The sequence below is a fragment of the Oncorhynchus kisutch genome, linkage group LG8 (genome assembly GCF_002021735.2).
Source record: "Oncorhynchus kisutch isolate 150728-3 linkage group LG8, Okis_V2, whole genome shotgun sequence".
In the NCBI taxonomy this organism is placed as follows: domain Eukaryota; kingdom Metazoa; phylum Chordata; class Actinopteri; order Salmoniformes; family Salmonidae; genus Oncorhynchus; species Oncorhynchus kisutch.
Window position 1 is genome coordinate 32,180,976 of NC_034181.2, and position 22,005 is coordinate 32,202,980.

General features: G+C 41.8%; 1 protein-coding gene across 1 annotated transcript; it reads left to right on the plus strand.

Moving 5' to 3' along the window:
• Window positions 1–11,356: 11,356 nt before the first annotated feature.
• Window positions 11,357–19,352, plus strand: LOC109894896 (apical junction component 1 homolog). Its single transcript, XM_031830148.1, has 2 exons — window positions 11,357–11,536; window positions 14,425–19,352. Exon 2 carries the CDS (start codon window positions 14,479–14,481, stop codon window positions 17,734–17,736), a length of 3,258 nt encoding a protein of 1,085 aa, XP_031686008.1. The 5' UTR covers window positions 11,357–11,536; window positions 14,425–14,478; the 3' UTR covers window positions 17,737–19,352.
• The last annotated feature ends 2,653 nt before the right edge of the window (window positions 19,353–22,005 follow it).

The following is a 22,005-nucleotide window of genomic DNA, read 5'->3' on the forward strand; positions in this document are numbered from 1 at the left end:
AGCAGTGCGACAAAAACAACAACACAGTGTTACACACGGGATAAGCAAACATACAGTCAATAACACAATAGAACATCTGTATACAGTGTGTGCAAATGAAGAAGGTAAGGCAATAAATAGGCCATTGTGGCGAAGTAATTACAATTTAGAAATTAACACTGGAGTGATAGATGTGCAGATGAGGATGTGCAAGTAGAAATACTTGTGTGCAAAATAGCAGAAAAAAACTAAAACAAATATGGGGATGAGGTAGGTAGTTGGTTGGATGGGCTATTAACAGATAGGCTGCTCTGAGGTTGGTGAGGGAGATATAAGTCTCCAACTACAGTGATTTTTGCAATTCGTTCCAGTCATTGGCAGCAGAGAACAGGAAGGAAAGGCGACCAAATAGGTGTTGGCTTTGGGGGGTGACCAGTGAAATATACCTGCAGGAGCACGTGCTACGGGTGGGTGTTGCTATGGTGACAAGTGAGTTGAGATAAGGCGGAGCTTTACCTAGCAAAGACTTACAGATGACCTGGAGCCAGTGGGTTTGGCAACAAATATGTAGCGAGGACCAGCCAACGAGACAATACAGGTTGCAATGGTGGGTAGTATATGGGGCTTTGGTGACAAATCGGATGGCACTGTGATATGCTGCATCCAATTTGCTGAGTAGAGTGTTGGAGGCTATTTTGTAAATGACATCGCCGACGTCAAGGATCAGCAGGATAGTCAGTTTTACGAGAGTATGTTTGGCAGCATGAGTGAAGGAGGTTTTGTTGTGAAATATGAAGCTATTTCTAGATTAATTTTGGATTGGAGATGCTTACTATGAGTCTGGAAGGAGAGTTTACAGTCTAGCCAGACATCTAGGTATATATAGTTGTCCACATATTCTAAGTCAGAACCGTCCAGAGTAGTGATGCTAGGCGGGCGGGTGCGGACAGCGATCGGTTGAAGAGCGTGCATTAAGTTTTACTAGCATTTAAGAGCAGTTGGAGGCCACGGAAGGAGTGTTGTATGGCATTGAAGCTCGTTTGGAGGTGTCCAAGGAAGGGCCAGAAGAATACAGAATGGTGTCGTCTGCGTAGAGATGGATCAGAGAATCACCAGCAGCAAGAGCGAGATCATTGATATATACAGAGAAAAGAGTTGGCCCAAGAATTGAACTCTGTGGCAGTGAACCAAGCGAGGCAGTCATTAGAGAAACCAAGGCTGTTGAGGTTGCCGATAAGAATACTGTGATTGACAGAGTCGAAGGCCAGTTGCTGCTGGGGGTGCAGAGCTGTTGGCAGGGGTTGGGGTAGCCAGGTGGAAAGCGTGGCCAGCCGTAGAGAAATGCTTATTGAAATTCCCTATTATCGTGGATTTATCGGTGGTGACGGTGTTTCCTAGCCTCAGTGCAGTGGGCAGCTGAGAGGAGGTGCTCTTATTCTCCATAGACTTTACAGTTTCCCAAAACTTTTTGTAATTAGTGCTGCAGGTTGCAAATTTCTGTTTGAAAAAGCTAGCCTTTGCTTTCATAACTGACTGTGGATATTGGTTCCTGACTTCCCTGAAAAGTTGCATAATGCGGGGACTATATGAAGCTAGGCCTGCTCGCATAAGTGTTTTAGGGAGCATTTGACAGTGATAAGGGGTGGTCGTTTGACCGCGGACCCATAACGGACACAGGCAATGAGGCAGTGACCACTGAGATCCTGGTTGAAAACAGCAGAGGTGCATTTAGACGGCCTAGGAACAGTGGGTTAACTGCCTGTTCAGGGGCAGAACGACAGATTTGTACCTTGTCAGCTCGGGGGTTTGAACTTGCAACCTTCCGGTTACTAGTCCAACGCTCTAACCACTAGGCTACCCTGCCACCCCTCTATGAGGGTGCCTGTGTCTACGGATTTGGGGTTGTACCTGGTAGGTTCCTTGATCAAATCAAATTAAATGTATTTATTTATACATTTATTCTCAGTGTTGTACAGAAAGCCAGCCTAAAACCCTGGGTTTTGCAAGCAATGCAAGTGTAGAAGCACGGTGGCTAGGAAAAACTCCCTAGAAAGGCCAGAACCTAGGAAGAAATCTAGAGAGGAACCAGGCTATGAGGGGAGGCCAGTCCTCTTCTGGCTGTGCCGGGTGGAGATTATAACAGAACATGGCCAAGATGTTCAAATGTTCATAGAAGACCAACAGGGTCAAATAATAATAATCATAGGTCAGCACCTCAGGAGTAAATGTCAGTTGGCTATCCGTAGCCGATCACATTCAGAGTATCTCTACCGCTCCTGCTGTCTCTAGAGAGTTGAAAACAGCAGGTCTGGGACAGGTCCTCCGAGAGAGAGGAGAGAGAGGAGAGAGAGGAGAGAGAGAGAGAGAAATACTCCAGATATAGCAGACTGGGGGGGGGGGGGGGGGCGCCAACCCAGACTGGAAGATCACGTCAATGACTCAACCCACTCAAGTGACGCACCCCTCCTAGGAACGGCATGGAAGAGCTTCAGTAAGCCAGTGACTCAGCCCCCGTAATAGGGTTAGAGGCAGAGAATCCCAGTGGAGAGAGGGGAACCAGCCAGTCAGAAACAGCAAGGGTGGTTCGTTGCTCCAGTGCCTTTCCGTTCACCTTCACACTCCTGGGCCAGACTACACAAAATCATAGGACCTTTTTTTTTAAATTTATTTTTATTTTTAATTTGACCTTTATTTAACCAGGTAGGCAAGTTGAGAACAAGTTCTCATTTACAATTGCGACCTGGCAATGACCTACTGAAGAGATGAGTCTTCAATATAGACATAAAGGTTGAGACCGAGTCTGCGTCTCTCACATGGGTAGGCAGACCATTCCATAAAAATGGAGCTCTACAGGAGAAAGCCCTGCCTAGAAATTCTAGGGACAATAAGGAGGCCGGCGTCTTGTGACCATACCGTACGTGTAGGTATGTACGGCAGGACCAAATCGGAAAGATAGGTAGGAGCAAGCCCATGTAATGCTTTGTAGGTTAGCAGTAAAACCTTGAAATCAGCCCTTACCTTAACAGGAAGCCAGCGTAGAGAGGCTAGCACTGGAGTAATATGATCAAATTGTTTGGTTCTAGTCAAGATTCTAGCAGCGGTGTTTAGCACTAACTGAGGTTTATTTAGTGCTTTATTTGGGTAGCCGGAAAGTAGAGCATTGCAGTAGTCTAACCTAGAAGTGACAAAAGCATGGATTAATTTTCCTGCATCATTTTTAGACAGAAAGTTTCTGATTTTTGCAATGTTACGTAGATGGGAAAAAAGCTGTCCTTGAAACAGTCTTGATATGTTCATCAAAAAATAGATCAGGGTCCAGAGTAACGCCGAGGTCCTTCACAGTTTTATTTGAGACGACTGTACAACCATCAAGATTAATTGTCAGATTTAACAGAATATCGCTTTGTTTCTTGGGACCTAGAACAAGCATCTCTGTTTTGCCCGAGTTTAAAAGTAGAACATTTGCAGCCATCCACTTCCTTACGTTTGGAACACAGGCGAGGGCAATTTTGGGGCTTCACCATGTTTCATCGAAATGTACAGCTGTGTGTCATCCGCATAGCAGTGAAAGTTAACATTATGTTTTCGAATGACATCACCAAGAGGTATATTGAAAACAATAGTGGTCCCAAAATGGAACCTTGAGGAACACCGAAATTTACAGTTGATTTGTCAGAGGACAAACCATCCACAGAGACAAACTGATATTGTTCTGACAGATAAGTTCTAAACCAGGCCAGAACTTGTCCATGTAGACCAATTTGCGTTTCCAATCTCTCCAAAAGAATGTGGTGATCGATGGTATCAAAAGCAGCACTAAGGTCTAGGAGCATGTGGACAGATGCAGAGCCTCGGTCTGAGGTCATTAAAAGGTAATTTACCACCTTCACAAGTGCAGTCTCAGTGCTTTGATGGGGTCTAAACCCAGACTGAATGAGTTTCGTATACATTGTTTGTCTTCAGGAAGGCAGTGAGTTGCTTGCTGCGCAACAGTTTTTTCAACATTTTTTGAGAGGTATGGAAGATTTGATATAGGCCGATAGTTTTTTATATTTTCTGTGTCAAGGTTTGGCTTTTTCAAGAGAGGCTTTATTACTGCCACTTTTAGTGAGTTTGGTACACATCCGGTGGATAGAGAGCCATTTATTATGTTCAACATAGGAGGTCCAAGCACAGGAAGCAGCTCTTTCAGTAGTTTAGTTGGAATAGGGTCCAGGATGCAGCTTGAAGGTTTAGAGGCCATGATTATTTTCATCATTGTGTCAAGAGATATAGTACTAAAACGCTTAAGTGTCTCCCTTGATCCTAGGTCCTGGCAGAGTTGTGCAGACTCAGGAAACTGAGCTTTGGAGGAATACGCAGATTGCTTTCTAATGATCATGATCTTTTCCTCAAAGATGTGCATGAATTTATCACCGCTGAAGTGAAAGCCATCCTCTCTCGGGGAATGCTGCTTTTTAGTTAGCTTTCGACAGTATCAAAAATATATTTTTAAATCATTTGTGTGAGATTGAAGGCATCTAGCATGGATTGTAGGATGGCCGGGGTGTTAAGCATATCCCAGTTAAGGTCACCTAACAGTACGAACTCTGACGATAGATGGTGGGTAATCAAGTCACATATGGTGTCCAGGGCACAGTTGGGAGCTGAGGGGGTTCTATAACAAGCGGCAACAGTGAGGGACTTATTTTTGGAGAGATGGATTTTTAAAAGTAGTAGCTAGAACTGTTTGGGCATAAACCTGGATAGTAGGACAGAACAGAACAGAGTATGCATGCCATGGAAGAAATTGGACATTTTCAGCTTCCAGGAGTTGTGTATAGATCCTTGCAACATGGGGCTGGCATTATCATGCTGAAACATGAGGTGATGGTGGCGGATGAATGGCACAACAATGAGCCTAAGGATCTCATCACGGTATCTCTGTGCATTCAAATTGCCATCAATAAAAGGCAACTGTGTTCGTTGTCCGTGCATGATGAATACCCCGTACCATAACCCCCCCGCCACCATGGGGCACTCTGTTCACAACATTGACATCAGCAAACTGCTTTCTCACATGACGCCATACATGTTGTCTGCCATCTGCCCGGTACAGTTGAAACTGGGATTCATCTGTGAAGCGCTGTAGTGAGGTGCGTACTGGCGGTAGAGAAGTCAGGCGCAGGAGAGCGAAAACTGATTTACAACGGTGTCGTTTAATATCCATAAACCACCGTCAACAGAACAATACAATACATGGGTCAAACAAAACCTGGTAAATACCAGCATACCGTGCATAAGCACTACAAGAAAACAATTACCGACAATGACATGAGGGGGAACAAAGGGTTAAATACACAACATGTAATTGATGGAATTGGAACCAGATGTGATGGAAGACAAGACAAAACCTATCTTTTATTTTTATTGGCCAGTCTGAGATATGGCTTTTTCTTTGCAATTCTGCCTAGAAGGCCAGCATCCCGGAGTCGCCTCTTCACTGTTGACGTTGAGACTGGTGTTTGCAAGTACTATTTACTGAAGCTGCCAGTTGAGGACTTGTGAGGCGTCTGTTTCTCAAACTAGATACTCTAATGTACTTGTCCTCTTGCTCAATTGTGCACCGGGGCCACCCACTCCTCTTTCTATTCTGGTTAGGGCCAGTTTGTGCTGTTCTGTGAAGGGAGTAGTACACAGCGTTGTTTGAGATCTTCTCACATGCAATAGCCTTCATTTCTCAGAACCAGAATGGACTGACGAGTTTCAGAAGAAAGTTATTTGTTTCTGGCCATTTTGAGCCTGTAATCGAACCCACAAATGCTGACGCTCCAGACACTCAACTAGTTTAAAGAAGGACAGTTTTATTGCTTCTTTAATCAGCACAACAATTTTCAGCTGTGCTAACACAATTGCAAACAGGTTTTCTAATGATCAATTAGCCTTTTGAAATCATAAACTTGGATTAGCTAACACAACGTGCCATTGGAACACAGGAGTGATGGTTGCTGACGATGGGCCTCTGTACGCATATGTAGATATTCCATTAAAAATCAGCCGTTTCCAGCTACAATAGTCATTTACAACATTAACCATGTCTACACAGTATTTCTGATCAATTTGATGTTATTTTAATGGACATTGTTTTTGCTTTTCTTTCAAAAAACAAGGACATTTCTAAGTGACCCCAAAATTGTTAACGGTAGTGGATATGTATACAGTGGGGAGAACAAATATTTGATACACTGCCGATTTTGCAGGTTTTCCTACTTACAAAGCATGTACAGGTCTGTAATTTTTATCATAGGTACACTTCAACCGTGAAGATGGAATCTAAAACAAAAATCCATAAAATCACATTGTATGATTTTTAAGTAATCAATTTGCATTTTATTGCATGACATAAATATTTGATCATCTACCAACCAGTAAGAATTCCAGCTCTCACAGACCTGATAGTTTTTCTTCAAGAAGCCCACCTGTTCTCCACTCATTACCTGTATTAACTGCACCTGTTTGAACTCGTTACCTGTATAAAAGACACCTGTCCACACACACAATCAAACAGACTCCAACCTCTCCACTATGGCCAAGACCAGAGAGCTGTGTAAGGACATCAGGTATACAATTGTAGACCTGCACAAGGCTGGGATGGGCTACAGGACAATAGGCAAGCAGCTTGGTGAGAAGGCAACAACTGTTGGCTCAATTATTAGAAAATGGAAGAAGTTCAAGATGACGGTCAATCACCCTCGGTCTGGGGCTCCATGCAAGATCTCACCTCGTGGGGCATCAATGATCATGAGGAAGGTGAGGGATCAGCCCAGAACTACATGGCAGGAACTGGTCAATGACCTGAAGAGAGCTGGGACCACAGTCTGAAAGAAAACCATTAGTAACATACTACGCCGTCATGGATTAAAATCCTGCAGCGCACGCAAGGTCCCCCTGCTCAAGCCAGCGCATGTCCAGGCTCGTCTGAAGTTTACCAATGACCCTCTGGATGATCCAGAGGAGGAATGGGAGAAGGTCATGTGGTCTGATGAGACAAAAATAGAGCTTTTTGGTCTAAACTCCACTCGCCGTGTTTGGAGGAAGAAGAAGGATGAGTACAACCCCAAGAACACCATCCCAACCGTGAAGCATGGAGGTGGAAACATCATTCTTTGGGGATGCTTTTCTGCAAAGGGGACAGGACGACTGCACCGTATTGAGGGGAGGATGGATGGGGCCATTTATCCCAAGATCTTGGCCAACAACTTCCTTCCCTCAGTAAGAGCATTGAAGATGGGTCGTGGCTGGGTCTTCCAGCATGACAACGACCCGAAACACACAGCCAGGGAAACTAAGCAGTGGCTCCGTAAGAAGCATCTCAAGGTCCTGGAGTGGCCTAGCCAGTCTCCAGACCTGAACCCAATAGAAAGTCTTTGGAGGGAGCTGAAAGTCCGTATTGCCCAGCGACAGCCCCAAAACCTGAAGCATCTGGAGAAGGTCTGCATGGAGGAGTGGGCCAAAATCCCTGCTGCAGTGTGTGCAAACCTGGTCAAGAACTACAGGAAACGTATGATCTCTGTAATTGCAAACACAGGTTTCTGTACCAAATATTAAGTTTTGCTTTTCTGATGTATCAAATACTTATGTCATGCAATAAAATGCAAATTAATTACTTCAAAATCATACAATGGGATTTTCTGGATTTTGTTTTAGATTCCGTCTCTCACAGTTGAAGTGTACCTATGATAAAAATTACAGACCTCACATGCTTTGTAAGTAGGAAAACCTGCAAAATCGGCAGTGTATCAAATACTTGTTCTCCCCGGTGTATATCCCAACAAAAAATAAATGCAATACACTGTTCTTGATGTTAACATGTAGCCTGTTGTGAAGGCATGCTTGATGCATTTTTCCTCACTGAAATACTCAACACCACTTTAAACCGCTTCAATTAGGGGTTCATAAGAAAATCTCTGCTATACTAAATCCCTGTGCAAATTTCATCACCATACAAAATGTCCCAAGAAAATTCAGTGTGATGAGGATAAGAGATTCAAGACTATACTGTTTCTCACTCATGAAAAAGCCCAATCATCCTGTCTGTCTATGAGCCAGCCTGACTCAATCCACTCCACTCCAGGCTTGACCCAAGGCTGTGCAAGGGTGGAGGCTTCAGTTCCCTATTAGTTTGAAGCCTCAACACTACTGCACTCTTGGCTGTGTCTAAATCATCACCCTATACTCATGGACGTTTGAGCCCAGAGGCTAGTGCCTCATTACAGCATCAAATCAAATCAAATTTGATTGGTCACATGTACATATTTAGCAGATGTTATTGCGGGTGTAGCGAAATGCTTGTGTTCCTAGCTCCAACTGTACAGTAGTATCTCACAATGGTTGCTCGGGTTTGTTTGAGCAATGCAGATATATATGGGGCCTTTGAGAAGAGAGTGGTTTAGTTGAATTTTTTGACTGTTTAATCCTCTCAGTCTTGACCAATGGATTTATGGAAAGTCTCCCAAAGGATTCCTCAGATTCACAACACTGTTCTTAACTCAATCCCCAGAGTCTCAGCCTGGGGTAAAGCCTGGCCTGATTTAAAATATCTACATATTTTATAATGAACTTCCATGGACTGTAGGAACTCTTAGAAACCACACATAATTAAAAATCCACACATAATTCAAGGCCCAAGCCTGTGTATTTAAAATATTCACCACCAAGGGGAGCACAGACATCTTGAGATTCCCTGGAGAATTTCACTTGAAACTTTTAAACTGAATGCATTTTCTTTACAAGCACATAGGCTTATATTTACCCCGACAACCCCCTCTAATGTATTTTCTGTGTTTTTTTTGTCCTTTTTGCTTATTTAACTTGAAGGTGAAGCCTTTGCTTCTGATGGGCTGCTGGATCTGCTATTATTGGCTGGCTATATTATGGAGAATTGGTCTGAATGTCTTTGAAAGCTGTAGTCTACATCTCTTATATAATTGTATAACACTCTATGCCGGATATAGAAATGTCCATCTAAGAGACACAGAGACTTATGCAATATGTTCATGTTGGGGACCACTCATCCCCCAGCGGTAGTATAACAACTCATATAGACTTTTCAGAGTACAGAGGACTCTTCAATGACTTTGGCAACATGGCTATTTGGAGAGCATACTGGTAGTTGAAAGTAGTCAAGAGCCAAAGTGGCTCAGTTTACAGACAGAGGGCAGCAGTCAAGCTCTGTGTGCAGTTACATTTTGCTACTATCTGGTGTTTGTCTGATTGATCCCCTTGAGAGGGGCCTCGAATCAACACAAGGCCATTGATTTCCTCCCTCAAAAACCTCTGCAGAGGCTGAGACACCTGCTATCACACAGCTGACAGTAGCTGATGTCATAGTGTGGGGCAGGAGAAGGTGATTCACTCTCTGTGAGACTGGATGCTAAAACACATCGCAGAGCGAGATCCTCATTGCTGTCATTCTGAATCATATCTTATACACGTGGGATGAGACAGATGGAGGACTCAGGCTCATCAATGGGAGCTGTTTTGCAGTGCTCTGATAAAACTGATCGCCCAGGCATGATTTTTTTTTTTATTGCAAGTACAGTGTCAATGCTCTCTAATGAAATTGGAAACTGATCTGGTGCTGTATGTTATGAGCTCAGAGAGATGCAGAGGGCTAGTTCTGCCCTCTAACAAAATGGGTACCACTGCAATTGAGCATCATTTCAATCTCCAGTTTATGAGCACTGTCTGTATGCTACATGTTTCTCTCCTCTCTCTGTGAGAGTGCTTTAGTAAGCAGTTTTAATGCTGCAGCTAGTCACATGCTGCTCTGGGGCCCACACAGTGCTGTCACCATCATCAATTCAACTAATGCAGAAACTGTGTCTAGGTGAGATTTAGGAGCAGGTGTGAGGAGCTGCAGTCATTACCCTGTGCTGATGAGAGGTCATTTTCAGAGCTTTTGCTTTGCTATGTTGTTTTTCACTTCACTGATGCGCCCCAAATCATTTTGACATGAATTCACCATTTTATAATCAGTAGCCTTTCTATTGTTGTGCAAGAGACTGTTGTGAGAGAGGATGATCATGTGACAAAATGAGTGAAGAATGTGAGGCTTAGTGTGAACACAGCAGGGGACTGCTTAGGTGTGGATTTGAACATGCTGCTATGCCTCATCTCACATGGTAGGCCTACATTTTTGGTGAGGATATAATGGGCTGTTTAATCAATAACATACTATTAATTAATAAGCACATAATGAAAAGTTCATTTTTTTTACATGATATTTGTGTGAGCTAAGTGAAAATTATTTAATGAGTGAATTATCTTCCCATATGAACAGTGATGATCCCTTTTGGAAAAATGAGCCTTCATGTTTGTGTCTGCAGCTACTTTCATGAACACAGAAAGGATGCAATTCTCCTCGCATCTAGGTTTCCATCCAATTGGGGACAGATTTTCTTGGGAATATTTTAAAATCGGCATAAAAATAATATTCAATTTTCCAACCAGATGTGTTTCCATCAAATGTACTTGTTGCAGATAAAAATCAGTGCGTGATGACGTAGTACACATAAAAATACATTTTGCGGTCAAATGCCCATGTACAGAATGAAAAATACAAGATAAATAGCATTTTCAACTTTCTCCCAAAGAGATTGCGTTATATAGCGAGTGTACCCACTCTGGTATTGGCATGTGCACTCTAGCCAACAGCTCGCAGGTACCTTGCGGGTATAGCCTACTATGAGATTATTATGGACAAAATATAGCGAGATTGTTTGTATTTGTCAAATGGCAGCCAAGCATCGATGATCATGTCACCAGAATAAGATAATTATTGGAAAGCAGCATCAAAGCTCATTACCTTGCACTCGCACCACCCTGCGAGATTCATCAGTATCCGAATAAATCGTTTGCTTTCCCAACGAGTAGTAGTGGGAGGGCCACACAACATGTCATCGCATGACTCTAAATTACATCGATTTGATGGTTATTTTGGCAATATCTGCTCATAAAAGCGTTTCCACCAACATTTCTCGCATAATTAATTTTACCAACACAAAAAGATCCCACATTGTCTAAAGTAGGCTATTTAGTTTAGTTGACATTTGGAAAGTTTAACGACTAATGTTATTTTTCCATCAGGACTGTCATTACAATTTTTTTTATCCGACATGTACTTTACTCGCAAAAAAAGGTTGGATGAAAACCTGGTCAGAGACATGGATTTAATGAGCGTAACAACCCCCCCCCCCCCCCCCCCCCCCCCCATAAACGCCCACGAAAGCAGGCACGCATACAAGAACGAACACACAAGTTGCACGCGAGCGCATCATTGTACGCCCATAAACGCAGCCTCAGACACACCCCCTTCCTCAGAATGCTTCAGATAAACCATGAGGGCGCACTGAATCACTGCGTGGGGACTGTGATGTGGACAACATGTAGCACAAGATGCAAAGATGGCATGATTATTATAAAGACTATATAAGAGATACAGATAGGCTGAACCGTACAGGAGAAATGGACTGATAATGTAGCCTACAGATGATGGAAGAGGATCATTGGCAGAAGGGTAAGATGAGATCCACTCCTATTTGATGGTGGAATTAAAACTCTTCCTTTTCCTCTGAGTACGGCCACAACATGTTGGTATATTTGAGTGTGCGATTACCTCTTCCAATGATGTCATCGATGCTCAAAGACATTGGGTCAGCTTGGGAAGGATGCGAGCGCAGTGAGCAGGGCCGTGCCGCATCAATAAACGAGGAAAAAGTGTGCTTGAGATCGCAATGATCAGATCATGTAGCAATCTGATAATGACACTATTACAATATGCGCGTATTATTGTGCCGACACATTTCCCCACAGTTGTCTCTGTGGAGTAGATGTTTACTTTTTTAAACTAACGTGGAATATATATTGAATTTACGTCTGTGCCCAGTGGGAAAGGGCTATTTTCTCACACTGACAGATGGCCATTTTCAGATGAGACTATATACAAACAGAGTAGGTCTTTCATGATTCAACATTATAATGTTAATTGTCCTTCTAGATATCTGGATGTCAACAACATCAAGATTTTCAAAAAGTTACAAATTCCAGAGATCCACAATAGTTTAGCTCAAAGATGTGTTTTATTTTTTCATTAAGAGCCTCTCTGGATAAATAACTTGTTTAACCATAACATGAGGCCCACTTTACATACAATTTTTGGTATGGGGCACTAAAGCAGCTCCCAACAGGGTATTTAATTAGCTAAGTAGTTCTTTATTATTCATCAAACATTGCTCACATGTCTTTTGTAAAAAATAAAAATAAATCAATTGCTGTCACTGTGATGACTTACCCTCTAAAAAGGATTCAATGCCTTAATCAGCACGAGAGTGCCATGTTTCGATGGACAATGGCATAATAGCTGGCATAATGTTGGAACAAGGGCATGATAGTACATACGCACACACACACACACACACACACACACACACACACACACACACACACACACACACACACACACACACACACACACGCACACACACACAAGCCAATTTACCTACTTTTTGAGTAATACTGTATATTAATCATTAATTCTATCCACTTTAATTCTATTTTGGGAAGCATTGGCTCACACAGATGTAAAATTGATTAGAGAATATTCATGCTTCAGTGAAATTTGAGCAGTGGCCATCAATAAGACATCTGGATATTTATGAAAAATAAATAATTATGAACATTTCTTTTGTCAAAAAAGATATGGTTACACTTGATCTTACAGTCTGCCACAATATTTATCAGGTATTGTCTCAGAAATAACCTTTTAAAATAGTAATATCATTATAATAATCCAATAATTATATTTTGTTCATTTAAACAAACACACCAGTGCATATGTATTTTGATAGCAAGTTGTTAGCAATTGTATTACACTAAGTGTTAGGATTTAAAAAACAAACATATTTGCTGAATGTTGAAATCTGGTTTGAAAATCTTAATTAGAAGATGAATCAGTGACTGTAACCATGGTACAGTATTTAATAGTGGTAAGGTTGGGTTGGTTGTTTCAAAATATGATATTTAGGTGTGTTGTGGAGACATGACGGGGGAGATGGTTGGTCAGTCCTATCAACTCAGGATGAACAGATGGTATCTCAGGGTTAGCTCATGGGCGAGAGCCAACAAGGGAGCCTCTCTATATGTCTCTGTCGTGAAAATATGCTTTAAAAGTCCAACGGAAAAGCATTAGAAGCAAGTTCTATGTGCAAAAATATAAAAAGGAATGCTAGTAAATGTTTGCACAGTTTGAAACATCAATGCTTACATACTCGCTTATTCTTGGTTTTAAACAGACACTATTTCTCCATATAAACAGTGGTGAACTATACCCCTTTGTTTATTATGAAGTACTGTTGTTTATGATATGAATGGCAAGCTATGTACTAGTGAAATGCTCTGTGTGTACTGCAAGCCACTGTGCCACTGTATCTATACTGTTTCAATGAATTAAGTTATCTTTCAAAATCAATATATTGTGTGAAAGAAAGAGTCAGTGATCATTCTACAAAACAAAACATTTGCATCTTACATAGCCTTTTTTTATGGATTGACTGTCATCTACAATCAATGGAAAGGGATTTATTTACTGAGGAGTTGCCCTTCACTATTATACTATTTGTGTGTTTGCTTTTGGATCCTTACAAAATCATTCCCAAAGTGCTTGAAACAAACCATTGCAATATTCAGTGTGGTTTAGTGACTCCTTTTCTTTAGAGTGAATGATTACAGTTACAGTGTAGTGCAGTTTTGCACTCTTTTCATTACCAAACTTTGCATGCAAGATCCAACTAAGAGAGTCTGATTTGAGATTCAAATACAATACCGATTAGGTAATTATCTCTCTGTTAGATAGGCAATACTGTCTATTATATCTCTCTTTAAAATGTATATTTATGGGCCTTGTGTATATTAGTGTTGTGTCTCGTGTAAGAGATTCGTCTTCGATGTACTGTAGATAGTGTAAAGCGTCTTGGCAATATGATGGGCAGTAAAATCTAAATGTCCCACTCTCCTAAAATTACAACAACCTTTGGCAGGGATTTGAGTTCTTTAAATCCAGACCTTGATACAGAGCACACTGCAGAAAAGGACATCACAGCATGCATGATACAATTAAATCCTTCAGTTTTTTTCTCAAGCTGTGTGAAAATCCACAGATGACAGATGCTTTAGTAGATGTGAACTTTTCCTTCTTTTTATTGGATCCGGAAGGAGATAGGCCATAGGTCTACAGTATGGAAGATAAACCTACTGACTGTTATTATCATTATATTATTTATGTTGGTAATCTCCGTCATCACAACACCTTCATGTCTGTGTAGAATCACTGTTACATTGAAAAGAAAATTTGTATGTGTGTATGTTTTACTATGGATCTAAAATGCTTCTCTATCTTTCATTTCTCAGGTCATATTGATCTTGAATCAATTAGAAGGGGGAGATCGGAGGAGTCCCTCTAAGATGACACGCACAGATCCCCCTGATATACTGGTATCCACTCTGTATCGGGACATCAAATTAAACCCCATCACTGGGCACTCTCAACAATGTGACTCGCAAATGATTGACAAACTGGAGCGACATACGGAGACCATCAACAAAAGACACTGCCGTAGCTTTGACTTCCTCGAGTCATTGGACGACCCACAGTCCTTTTCCGCCTCAATGGAATACCCTTACAAGAGGACTGAGCATCAGGGGGTGCATAAAGAGGTGACCTGGAATGGCCTGGATCATCCAGGACACCTCCGTTTCTCCTCCCCTGATCTGTTTAACACTAGACTACCACCACCACAGCATGCTAACCCAGACAAAACCAGTACCAGTCAGGCCGCAAGGTCAGATTCAAAGAAGAGGTCTAGATCTAAAAGTGCCCCCAGAGTCAAGACTACCTTTACCCCAGTGCCCATTTCAGTCTCCCCACCAGCAAACAAGAGGGGACGAGATGTCTCACAGGCTGTACCAAACCCTATAAGGACATCTGAACCACACCGGGACTCTTACTCCTCTAACCGGGCTTTTTTGAACGAGGTACACCCTATAAAACTGCAACCACGCTCTCCCCTCTATGTCTCGGACTGTTTCTCCGAGGTGAGCAAACAGGATCAGCCTGCCATCACTCCTCATGTCAGGTGTCGTGTTGATATCAAGCCAGATGCGGCAGTCCTGCAGCACACAGCCCGGAGGTCTCAGAACATGAGGACTGAACATCCCTGGCAGAGATATTCCTACTCCAGTCAGAGTAGAGGTCTGTCTGTGCCACGGCAGGTACGGACACCCACACCAAGCGAATGTTACAGTGGTGATTATAGACAAGCATATCAGTACACTACCTGCATGACCCCCAGCTACATTCAGCCAGTAGACGTGCGAAGGGTGCCCTCCCCTATAATGCCAAGGGAATACTTGTCAAGGGAGCAGAGGACTCTCTCAAACCCCAATATACCAACTAAATTCTTCTACACTGAGGATCCGACTAGATATCCTGTCCATCCGTCTGCTAGAGCGTACTATCAGGATGATAATTCCAGCCTCACCAGCCAAGGCAGTACTCTTAATAGTCAGTATGTGCATGATCCAAGGACTCGCTGGGTTCACACTCTCCCAGGCCGACCATATTACACAGAGCAACACATGTCCAGCAGAGACCCTGGGCAGGCTGTCTATACCAGACCTTACTCCACAAGTGAAGCAGGGCCATACCTTGCTCAAACACCACAGGCAAGAGCATACTATGGGGAAGATCCCAGAGCATATCCTTGTCAGTCAAATGGCTCCAAGGTGTTCTACAGCAAGCCGTACAACCCCCCAGCAGGACAGTATATTCCATACAAGGCGTATCACACAGAGGGCCGTCAACAACCACTAATGTCCCAGGCTTATGCAGATGACTGGTATCGTTCAAGTATATCTGGATACTCGAACCAGTCCTCTCAGCTGACACCACAGAGAGTAAGACAAGAGCCAGTAATGTCCCCCTGGTTTGCAAACAGTTATGTGGAGCCAAACAGACTGGTAGCAGAAGTCAGAAACCATTCCAAATCCTGGGACAATATTCTTTATCCTCGTCATGACAGGGAGCAAGCAGTACCACGTGGACGCAGCTATGAGAATCTGTTTTACCAGGGGAGACATCCTCTGTTTCCTAGTGATACATCACAGCCAGTTATACTCAATCTATCTAGTTCACCAAGGCGCTATGCTGCCCGGTCCATCTCTGAAAACTCCTTAGAGAAAGGACCAAACAATCCTGGAAGGAACACTAAGGCTGGGCTATGGTTTGCAACTCCTGAGATCACGATAACCGACAATGACATACGTGCACGCAACCACAAACAGCGAGATGTGCGTTCAGCCAGCTGGGATACACTGGATTGTGAAAAGGCACCGACTCAAAATGTTCTTCATCATCAAGAGCAGCCATCTGAGTCAGCAGAACTGACCAAAGACAGAAAACACAACAATTATTCCCTGCAGCAGAGCCTAGAGCAACTGGACGAGCTGCTAGCTGATCTTGTCATTGATTACAAACCACCGACCAACAGGAAGCCTAGTCAGGATCTATTGAACCAAATAAAACAGTTGATTAGTGAGGATGATGAAAAAGGAAAGATAAAATATTCGGGCCTAGAGAGTCTAGGAGGCCTAGAGAGTATAGGACCTCTCAACACACCACCCTCCTCCACTAAAACCAGCCCTGACACTATCAAAGACCCAGACAGTGGGTGTGATGGCTTACAGAGCTTACAGAGGAGTCCAGAGGAGATCTCCCCAGACCATAGCACAGACGACAATGACACCATGATGTGTGCCAACAGGAAGTGCAAGCGGACAGAGACCCTGTTCAATGCCTGTCTTTACTTCAAATCCTGTCATAGTTGCTACACCTTTTACTGCTCCCGGAACTGCCGTCGGGATGACTGGGACAGCCATAAAGAGAACTGTCTGTATGGACGTATCAGCAGTGTGTGCAGACACATGCTGAAGTACTGCAGAGAGAACTCTGAGATCCATAAAGTCTTCTCTCGCATTTCCAAAGCTGGCTACCTTTCCAGAGGGAGAGGCATTCTTTTCCTGGGCTTTGCTAACCCAGGGACTGCTGACAACTTCCTGAAGGTCGGGCTTGAGAGCCTCGTGATGTCCCCCACATATCTGTCTCTCAGAGAGCTGGACAGCTTCAAAGACAACCTGGGGGATTACTGCAAGGACCTGCAGCAGGCTGGCAATGAGTATGACCCCAATGAATGTTTCCTCTTGAATGTATCCATAGCTGTTGGTGAACTAGTGCCTAACAGACCCTCACCAAGAGTCCAAACACCAACAGTCCGAAAATATGCAAAGATTTCGTTGGCCTCCTCCAGCCCCGATAAAAATGTCTTCAAGAAGGAGAGTGACATGGAGACACTCATTCTGACCCCGCCTCCAGGCACACCTGATATTGACAAAGAGGGAAAGGAGGGTATGAAAGCCAGAGAGATCTGCTTTATCAATATCCAACGTGCGCTCAGGACCAGGGGAGTCTTCCTGCGTCATGAGTATCCCAAAATATACAATCAACTCTGTGAGTTTGTGGAGAGCAACAAGAGATTCACACCCACTACCATTTACCCCATAGATAAGAGAACAGGGAAGCAGTTCATGTGTATGATCATGGCTGCTTCTGAGCCCAGAACGCTAGACTGGGTAGGCACCCCCCATCTCCTGGATGATATTATATAGTACTGACCTGTGCACCTCTGATGTCACCTGTACATGTAGATACATGTCATTTAACAGATATTTATGATGAATGTTTGTAGATACATATGTATTTTACATCAGAAAGGAAGATTGTTAATAAGACTACTGTTATTAATGTTTGCAATCAGTAAGAATTATGAAAACAATGTGCAGGAAAGTGTTGACTGATGTTACACACACACAAACAAACAAACTATAATGTAACACTTTATCATTGTTGGTTTTTGTTGCAGTAGTGTTGTTTTTATCCTGTTACACTGAAAATAGCTTGATCTGCATGTAAAATGGTCATAACTGTATTTACAAGTCATTATTTTGTTTTTAATCCCTGTTTAGACAAGGCACTGTCTGTGTTGATACCACATGAATTGGGTTGGGTTGTCAGGCACAAATAATTCACAATTATCTAGAAAAATACCACTGCCTGACTGAATATAACTGAGGGAGGCACTGCTATTCAGAACATTTCTAAAGCAATCTAGATTAAACCTACAAAGCATCATTTTGCTCCAAATGTAGAGCTCCACTAGTGTTCTACGTGTTGAAGCTGTTCTCAGCAGCTGTAATATATATATACAAAAAAAAATACTGACAGTTGTATTTCTGCACATGCTTCATTATATCCTGAAAATATTTGAATATCAAAGTCTGTCTTGAAATTGCTGTGCTGTGCCAGAGTCTGGGTATACATCTTAGTTAAGATGATTAATATCACTGCTGATAATAATGCTTTCATTATGTCTACTTATGGATAGAAAAATCAGGTGTCTACACCTATGCTCTGAATCCCCTCCCCCCTTGAGTTTTGTTTTAGGCATTAATTGCATCCTCTTTCATCACTTTATTAACATTCTATTGATTCTACATGGTTCAATTCACTGTAACATGCTTGATAACTTGTTAGATTGTGGCCTTCAGTAGAAAATGCATTTGACAGAAAGCAATGTGTGGATTTGTTTTGTAAGGCTTGACTCTTGACTGTAAATGAGTGTGGTGCATTTGCTTGACATTGCAAATGAATATTTACTTTGCTTAAAGCATGTTATTTATATTCAGGTATTTTAAATATTGATTATGCTTATGAAAAACTGACAATGGTTATAATAAACTGACATTAAATTATTTGAATTGTAATATTATGTTTAAAGAATAAAATGCTAGTACTATTTTTGGTTGAGAAAATACACCTTCCTTTTGAGATATATATTTATGGTATAATTAACACATTTGTTGAAGAATATACATTAATATCCTATACCGCCTAATGTATTTCATACCTTTAAACGAACACAAAAATGCAATAAAGAGAAGAAACAGAAAGAGCAACCTTCATATTTGAACAGTAACATATTGGTAATGACAAGCTGGAGCGTTGAGCTGCTAAAAGCTTCTATTGCACTTGAACATAAATTATACAGAATGTCTCCTAATGCATCTAGCTACACAGCACTGAAACGAGCATGTTAAATGTCCATTGATAGAGCCTGAAAATCTAAGGTTGATCTTTTACATCATATTTCCCCCTGCTAGATGTTACCCAATTTTCTATTTTGTGATGTTTATAACCCATGTATAATAAACACAAAATGAAGACAGACCCTTCTCTTTGCATTTTTATTCTATAGTAAACCATGCAGAGCCCTGTATTCAGCCATCTCACGTCTCTTAAGTAAACCATACAGAAAACTAAAACAATGATCATACAATGTGATCAATTGACCAAGTATTTAGTCTTTCCCCTTTTTGTTGGTCTTACAAGCTACGTCAGTGTCTTTTGTTGATGGTCTCCATGTGTTGTTCCATTTTGACCAATTTATGCACAAGTAGATGGGAAGCCTGTAGTTATTCACACTTCTATCAGATAGCCCTGAAGGACATTCAGATGACTTCAAGATTGATGAGCAACTGGCACATCCTTTTCTAACTAATGCATAGACAGACTGTAAATCAAATTAGCCATGGCACATCCTCTGCACTGGAAACTAGATATCCGGAAGGACTACAGCCCATTATACAGACAAAGATAATACAGATAGTCATTTAAATGGTTAATCAATATTCTATTGCCATTTTGATAGTGCCTCGTAAATTGCCAACAGACATTATCCCATCACGATAGCACGCCACCCTGCAATATGCAGTTAAATGTGAGAAACCAGCACTACTTCTGCTGGTCTTAAAACAGACATCTCAACATTCTTATGTAAGACAGTTTTCATCTTTGTTTTTCTTTACAAATGGAGATGGATGGCGAGAAAAACCTGGAGACAAGTCATTTTGAAGTGTATAAATTCATGGAACTTGATCGCCACCTATTGATGAAATGTAGACATTGCTAAAGTGTCAAATCAGGAAAGTCAAATTACTGTATTTCATATTATTCGAAAACGTAGTTCAATTTTTTTTTTTTTTACACCATTATTTAACCGGGTAGGCTAGTTGAGAACAAGTTCTCATTTGCAACTGCGACCTGGCCAAGATAAAGCATAGCAGTGTGAACAGACAACACAGAGTTACACATGGAGTAAACAATTAACAAGTCAATAACACAGTAGAGAGAAAAAAAAGGGGAGTCTATATACATTGTGTGCAAAAGGCATGAGGAGGTAGGCGAATAATTACAATTTTGCAGATTAATAACACTGGAGTGATAAATGATCAGATGGTCATGTACAGGTAGAGATATTGGTGTGCAAAAGAGCAGAAAAGTAAATAAATAAAAACAGTATGGGGATGAGGTAGGTAAAAATGGGTGGGCTATTTACCGATAGACTATGTACAGCTGCAGCGATCGGTTAACTGCTCAGATAGGCTTTGTTGCGGAATAGAAAGCCGATTCTTGATTTGATTTTCGATTGGAGATGTTTGATATGAGTCTGGAAGGAGAGTTTACAGTCTAGCCAGACACCTAGGTACTTATAGATGTCCACATATTCAAGGTCGGAACCATCCAGGGTGGTGATGCTGGTCAGGCGTGCGGGTGCAGGCAGCGAACGGTTGAAAAGCATGCATTTGGTTTTACTAGCGTTTAAGAGCAGTTGGAGGCCACGGAAGGAGTGTTGTATGGCATTGAAGCTCGTTTGGAGGTTAGATAGCACAGTGTCCAAGGACGGGCCGGAAGTATATAGAATGGTGTCGTCTGCGTAGAGGTGGATCAGGGAATCGCCCGCAGCAAGAGCAACATCATTGATATATACAGAGAAAAGAGTCGGCCCGAGGATTGAACCCTGTGGCACCCCCAAAGAGACTGCCAGTAGTTTGTAGTTTATAGCATACAAATCTGACCTGCATTTGTAAAAATAGTATGTTTTCTTTGTTCAGGTAGTACGCCTAGTTTGAACAGTAGGGATGCCTCCTACACATTTACAGTAAAACAAGAAAGAAAGATGGGCTTGTCATGGACAAAGATTTTCTAGATTTTGCATCCCCAGAAAGAAAAGGTCAGGGACTCACAGCCTTGAGATTCCAAGAGCATCATATGCACAGTTCATATATCCTCCTGACCCAGCAAAAATATATATATTGCAGGGTGGTGCGCTATAGTGATGAGATAGTGTCTGTTGGCAATTTATGACCTGGTCTCCACAATCATCAGACCTCAACCCAATTGAGATGGTTTGGGATTAGTTGGACCGCAGAGTGAAGGGAAATCAGCCAACAAGTGCTCAGCACATGTGGGAATTAATTCAAGACTGTTGGAAAAGCATTCCAGGTGAAGCTGGTTGAAATAATGCCAAGAGTGTGAAAAGCTGTCATCAAGACAAAGGGTGGCCACTTTGAAGAATCTCAAATATGAAATATATTTTGATTTGTTTAACACTTTTTTGGTTACTACATGATTCCATATGTGTTATTTCATAGCTGGAATGTCTTCACCATTATTATACAATGTAGAAAATAGTAAAAAATAAAGAAAACACATGGAATGAGTAGGTGTGTCCAAACTTTTGACTGGTACTGTGTATATGTTTTACATAAGTGTTTTTGTTTTTATTGGTGTATTTTAACTGCATGTGTATGTAGAGGAATCGATTATTAGTAAATGTGATACTTTTTTAACATTACCGTAAATGTGTACAGTAAGTAATAAAACCTAGTTTAGCATCCTGAAGTCCACTACAGACGACATTCATAAACAAGCTCTTACTTAGCTCTTATTAAATGTAAAAACAGAAAACTCACCAAACTATTCCAGGTTGAGATATTTACTAAAATCTCAGTGGCCCAGCGCGCATGCGGGTGGAGCGC

Bases quoted from the DNA above. Each gene is read 5' to 3' on its own strand.
- LOC109894896 (XM_031830148.1), top strand. From the start codon at position 14,479: ATGACACGCACAGATCCCCCTGATATACTGGTATCCACTCTGTATCGG.